Source organism: Pecten maximus, chromosome 13 (assembly GCF_902652985.1).
Source record: "Pecten maximus chromosome 13, xPecMax1.1, whole genome shotgun sequence".
Lineage (NCBI taxonomy): Eukaryota > Metazoa > Mollusca > Bivalvia > Pectinida > Pectinidae > Pecten > Pecten maximus.
This window is the reverse complement of record NC_047027.1, coordinates 17222353-17229366: the sequence shown is the minus strand read 5'-3', so window position 1 is coordinate 17229366 and position 7014 is coordinate 17222353. Positions and strand designations below refer to the sequence as shown.

Genomic DNA, 7014 nt, shown 5'->3' with positions numbered 1-7014 from the left:
AGCAGAACCTACAAATCATCAAAAAACAGCAACGATTTCTGTTATCAAATCTATCGCGTTAATGCAGAAAGAATGATGTGCACGCGACTATCAATCAAACATGCATGATACATTGGCATTTGAATGAATCAACACCAGCCAAACAATTAATGTATAGCACAGAAAATGAGTTTAAGAGGAGTACGCGATATAAATAGTACTAGACACAGAACATTTCCCAAGGTTGCCAATTTCGATTCCGGAACATAACGCGGGCAGCTGAGTAGCGTTCGGTAGTTGTGTTTGGGGCCTCCGTGTTTTCGCCACATCAGAAGAGGATGGCTGTAGAGTAGAAATGCTAACAAGCATATAGAATTAGCTTAGTACAAAGTATTCTACACTTTAGATGGAATGTAAATAAACAAAAAGCACGCGAAATTACAAAAATGTGTAGAATAACCTGGGGAACATTATTCTTTATATTTATTTTACTTTACTTTTTTTCTTATTTATATTTTGTTTTGTTTAATTTTTGTCTTTTATTCATTTGTTTAATTATTGTTATTATAATTATTTTTTGTATTTATTTATCTATTTTATTTATCTATTTTTTTAACGAATTAGTATAAATTTTCGATTAAATGATCGGGGCTACAATGTAGTAAATAGTCGTAAGTATATATTTATCTGTGTTTATAGCTCGATAGCACAAACCAAATCCAATTTACTCCCAACCAAAGAGGTTTAGAATAAAATTATGCGTTAATGGTATTTTGAAGTGTTGTTACGGTGCGAAACTCAAGCATCAAAACTTTCCGAATTACACCCTACTGGTTTAAAAGCATTAATATAAAGAACAAACAAGTTATTATCACACTATAACTTGTTATTGTTATGGAATGATTGTGGAACTTTAATGTATAGACCATCGGCGCCGACTGTGCACTTTCCGATATTCATACATGTACATACTAATACCGCATTCGAACGCACCGGAAGATTACCGAAACAAAATGGCGGTCATTTCTTTTTCACCAAATTATTATGAAAAGGTACAACTGGAAGTCGCCAATAGGTATGACTGGACTAGGCAAGTTAAAACATTGTTAGGTAGCTGTCGAAATATTTCAAAGCAGTTATCCTCAGGACAGCTGAGGAATCTTGGTTCTAAGTAAGATAATATACAGATGTTAGTTTTTTTATTTTTGTTTTGTTGTGTTTTTAGCCGACAGTTGAAGTGTCGACTCATGGAAATGCGCAAAGATCATTGAAAGGAGACCGGGATCAAAGTTAAAGGGGCCAGATCAAAGTTAAAACACGTGTTTTTATTAAGTAATTGCTTTATGCTGTCGACAGTTATTTTGACATCTGCCCATGTTTGAAGGGGAAATACAACACATTCTAAGTATTTAATACGACCTCCCACTTTTGTCAGTATAACTCGCGCACGAACAATTGCCAGGCGGTGAAAGAAATATGATATCAACATATATTATAAACTCGCACAATTTCATTTCAAGCAATTTCACTTCATATCTGTCGACCGTTTTTATATCGTCTAAAAATAAATCTGATTATATATCTGATACTTTCAGGAGGATGAAACATCAGTCTCCCGTACAGTATAAACCTAGATATAGCTCACGGAATCTGATGAGTAGATTCCCATACCCACTACCAAATACCCCCACCGTCTCCCCATCCTCTCCTTGCTTTCCCTTTTGATCATGCTTATCTAGTCTCCGTCCTCTTTTTCTACTTTTATCTCCATTTCTATCTCTCCTTCCTTCCCCCTCGTTCATTCTCTTTCTTCCATCCTTTCCACTTTCCGTCCCGTACCGCCACCCCATCCTCCCCTCGCTCCCTTCGTACCATCTCTCTGTCTGATACCAGATACATCTTCAAAACAGCATTATACTTCGTGCTGCAGTGTTTAGAATCGGGCGTTCGACCTTGGGATACGTGAAGGTCGTTTGTGCTATACAATATAAACACACTAGGGCGTCTGGACTTAGGCCAGTGGTAGAATATTTAATACATACCTTCAAATTTCTCTATTTTCAGAATCATTAACTTTCTTTAAAGATTTAATTAATGTAATTTTAGGAATTTACATTCTTGAAACTTTTGTAATTCTTCCAGACTATAATGTATGAGAATTTTCTTCTTTCTCACTGGCAGGTTATGACCCGACATGTATTGCATAGTTACTCCCTTACTAATTTTGGAAGAAAAACGTAAATTCATATTCCTAAATGGTCGCTCAAAATGGAAACAGCCAAAGCATGGCATTTCGTTCAAGTTGATGATTAGAAAAAAAAACAGATACATGTACACATGTACAAAACTCGCTTCACATTATATATCAATGTAATGATATTGTATATCACTATACCTCACACTAGTGTTAGTGGGTAAGTGTACCGACTGGAACCATATTGTATATCACTATACCTCACACTAGCGTTAGTGGGTGGGTTTACCAACTGGAATCTATATTGTATGTCACTATACCTATACCCCCCACCCTCCTCTTCAAGCGGCGAGCTAAAATTATGATGTCTTCCAACATATTTCTCAGATAAATGAGAGTACATAGGTTAGACATCAATATCAGAATTCTTCGTGGCATACGGCTTTGAGGATTTTTTTTTTTTTTTTCATTTTATTAAGTTTTCACTATATTTCAGTTTCATGCACATGTTATAATATAACATTCACACACATACATGTTTGTACCTAGACTTATATTGTATATATCACGTGTCCATATCTATCCTGGATTAAACTACTTATATATTCTCAGAATTCTCATATTTGTTCACACTACGAGATATACATACTCTTTCCATATTGTCAGTATAGAGGACATATTAATAGATGCATATCATTTAATGCCACAACAAACGCTCAAACAAAGCATTATTACAATCCCTCGTAAGCATTATGTTCAAGCTATGTTTTGTTTGATTTGTTTGATTTTTGTTTAACGTCCTATTAACAGCCAGGGTCATTTAAGGACGTTCCAGGTTTTGGAGGTGGAGGAAAGCCGGAGTACCCGGAGAAAAAGCACCGGCCTACGGTCAGTACCTGGCAACTGCCCCACGTTGGTTTCGAACTCGCAACCCAGTGGTGGAGGGCTAGTGTTAAAGTGTCGGGACACCTTAACAACTCAGCCACCGCGGCCCCCGTTCAAGCTATGTAAACTTTCATCCAATGCACATGCCATATGCATTAATATTTTGTTTTTGCAAAACATATAATTGTAATCACCCAAAATGTTCCCATATTTGCATATACACCGGTAGTGTGTTATGTATTGTACCTGGTACTTTTTTTACCAGTAGTTTATTTTGTTTACACCGGTTGACATTATAGGTCAGCCTCGTTTCCATTCGTCTTCCTGTGGGTTCTTTTTTGTTAACATTGTTTTACTGTGATTACTGAGGAACTCTATGTATTGATCTGTATTAACTGTGAGGATAACAGGCATTAATGTAATAAAATATCAACTAATTTTGAGTGATATCAGTATGTTTATAAAACACACACAACATATATCAAAGACTTTCTCGATAATTAATCTTATCCACCAAATCAGCGAACAGAAAAACACCACAAAATTGAGGATTTTACAGTATAATCTTCATAATTATACACTCAAAGAGTACTTATTTAACATGTGTACGGTGAAAGCCTTTTTTATTTTTATAAACATTCCGTCAATTTGAAGGTCGAGGTCAAATTCATGACGTCATCTTCAGAATAAATATTTCCGCCGCAATTTCGCACATAAATTCCCAGTGTTCAGTGATTGAAGTACCAAGTAATTGTATTGTAATCCTTGACGATATAAACGTCCATAAAGCCCAACAATGGATGCTGGTTGCCAGTAATTTTTCCGTTACATGGTGAGTTCCTAAAGTGTCTGCCAATATAAGTTAAATTCGCCTTGTTAAAATGCCATTTGCCAGCATTATATTCCAACAGGCTTCTTTTCCTCGGAATTCGGTGATTGCCCGAGTCTTATACGAGTAATAAAATCAGGTATATATCATTATATCTCGGTTACTGGCTTTTCTTTATTTCATTCCTTTAATGTTTTCTCGGCCTGACTTACTTACAATTAGACCGATGAGACGTCCAGGTACAATTGGTGTTTAAAGTATACAAATTGATAAAATGTGGAGATTTAAAAAGTTATAGATAAACTTTTTTAAGTAATTTGTGGCACATATTTTCACCATGGATTTACAAATGACACCACTCATCAAATGACTCTACAAAACAAAAATGAATATCTTTAGAAATAACATTATAATAGGTATACTCTCTCGAATAATTATTATAAAAACGCATCATACAGCTGTTTCAGGACTCGTCAGTGATGTTGGGGACATCGTGCAGCTGTTCCATGACTCGCCAGTGATGTTAGGGACATCATACAAATGATTCGTCATTTCAGGACTCGTCAGTGATGTTTAGGACATCATACAACTGGGATCTTATGGACGAAAATGTTGAAATCCGGAAGATTTGTGATGAAATTCAACACAGGCCTGGGCAAATGTTAAATTACCGAGAAGAGTACTAATAACATTTATCTATTGGCCCTATAAGGCGACTTATGTTAGAAACTCTGAGTGGCAACTAATGTGGGCACACACTGACAGGCGAGTGATGTGGGCGCACACTGACAGGCGAGTGATGTGGGCACACACTGACAGGCGAGCGATGTGGGCACACACTGACAGGCGACCGATGTGGGCGCACACTGACAGGCGACAGACGTGGGCGCACACTGACAGGCGACAGACGTGGGCGCACACTGACAGGCGACAGACGTGGGCGCACACTGACAGGCGACTGATGTGGGCGCACACTGACAGGCGACTGATGTGGGCGCACACTGACAGGCGAGTGATGTGGGCGCACACTGACAGGCAACTAATGTGGGCGCACACTGACAGGTGACTGATGTGGGCGCACACTGACAGGCGAGTGATGTGGGCGCACACTGACAGGCGAGTGATGTGGGTGCACACTGACAGGCGACAGACGTGGGCGCACACTGACAGGCGACTGATGTGGGCGCACACTGACAGGCGACTGATGTGGGCGCACACTGACAGGCGACTGATGTGGGCGCACACTGACAGGCGACTGATGTGGGCGCACACTGACAGGCGACTGATGTGGGCGCACACTGACAGGCAACTAATGTGGGCGCACACTGACAGGTGACTGATGTGGGCGCACACTGACAGGCGACTGATGTGGGCGCACACTGACAGGCGACTGATGTGGGCGCACACTGACAGGCGACAGACGTGGGCGCACACTGACAGGCGACAGACGTGGGCGCACACTGACAGGCGAGTGATGTGGGCGCACACTGATAGGCGACTGATGTGGGCGCACACTGACAGGTGACTGATGTGGGCGCACACTGACAGGCGACTGATGTGGGCGCACACTGACAGGCGACTAATGTGAGAATAGTCAGCTACGTTAGATACCTCTTAATTCAAGCAATAAATATGATTTAATTGAGAAAATTTAATGTTTGTAAAAATTTGAGAAAAGAAGGTTCTTAGATATTTTCATACAATTTTCATATTCATTTCACGTGGATATTATTTAAGAACTACACGAACAAAGTACATGTGTTCATCACCACACATGGCGTTTATACACCCGTCGGTTACGTAAGGCCCCATGGTATACCCCCAGGAAATAGAGCAGTGAGTCTATGACTCATGCAGCGCCACCTGTCCAAGGTCTGATAGCGCCATCTGCTGGTGTCATGTGTTGGCAAACAAAATAACCAGGTGATATTTTTATTGTTTCGCACTGATCGGTGATCTAATTTAGGTAACGGAAGAAAACAGAGGTGGATTAAGGGGAGTGAGTTGGAGCTAGGATGTACCTAAAACGATCAACATTAACCAAAACAACAAACGTGTATACATTTGCAATTTGATCGCATTCTTACTAAAATATTATGTCTGCTATACGTCTTACATGTATATTACACCAGAGTCACGTTTAATACCTGTATCTATATTTAGATATTTCCATTTTCTGAACTGAACCGTGGAGAGAGCCAAGGTTTATATCAACATTTAAACCGTCCTGACCATTCAATATAGACTGGCCCCTGTCTCTAGAATATTAAATCTAAAATTTTGAATATAAATTAACTTTATATTTTGGTTTCTAGGATTAAATGGCAAAACCATGTAGCATTATAATTCACATGGGCAATTATTTAGAAAAACAAAATTTGGGTATTTGGCCAGTTTACATATAAAACTATATATGGGTCCAATGAAAAGGAATATGACCTTCCTCGTTTATGTTGGATTTTTAAACTAAACTTCACAACTCAACTATGCCTTTTATCGAAGTTTCTTACTGTTATTCGTATTACTATTAACAAGCAAAGAATAATGATAATTGCATGAAGATTTAGATTCCAAATACATGTAGCTTTTGGAAAACCTGTTGGTTCGTTATTAAAGCACTTCTTTCAATTATCACGATTTCTTTAAGAGAATTCGACTGCTGACAGAATATCAACAATCAATAATTTCTCGAGACGAAGTTTTATGAAGACCATGGGAAGATTCCATGATTAACACCATGATAAAATTGTGAGATATTTCATTCCCTTACGTTAATATGAAATCATACACTATATATACTCCGTTGAAATTTCTGTTGAATCCATGTCACCACTCTATTTTCGTTTGAGAACGATACCCAGATTTGTATGGCGGATGTCGATGATGAAGTAGGCGCTTACCATTCCGGAACGCCTGGTCGTCTCCTTGAATAGCGTCAGTGGTCCACGTGTCAACCTTTATTTTAGATTTTGAGTTAATATTACGATTGTATTTACAGATTATAATCCCTGGTTGTTTAATCGTATCACCATATCTTCTAAATCAGAACGTTATTTTGAACATAAAAACAGTATTGAATTCAAAAGTATAAATACAGTAATGATGTATATTATTTTATTTAGAAAAG

The 7014-nt window shown here is 38.5% G+C and overlaps 1 protein-coding gene across 1 annotated transcript; it reads right to left on the bottom strand.

Annotated features, from left to right (window-relative positions):
• Positions 1-4609: 4609 nt before the first annotated feature.
• LOC117340509 (laminin subunit alpha-5-like) lies at positions 4610-6790 on the bottom strand. Its single transcript, XM_033902268.1, has 2 exons — positions 6745-6790; positions 4610-5466 (listed from the first exon to the last, which is right to left on the bottom strand). Exons 1-2 carry the CDS (start codon positions 6788-6790, stop codon positions 4610-4612), a joined length of 903 nt encoding a protein of 300 aa, XP_033758159.1.
• Between the last annotated feature and the right edge of the window lie 224 nt (positions 6791-7014).

Excerpts from the sequence above, each read along its gene's own strand:
- LOC117340509 (XM_033902268.1), bottom strand. The coding sequence starts at position 6,790 with ATGGTAAGCGCCTACTTCATCATCGACATCCGCCATACAAATCTGG. Across the intron at positions 5,467-6,744 it reads CATCCGCCATACAAATCTGG|TCGCCTGTCAGTGTGCGCCC; the intron begins GTATCGTTCTCA and ends TTCTCACATTAG.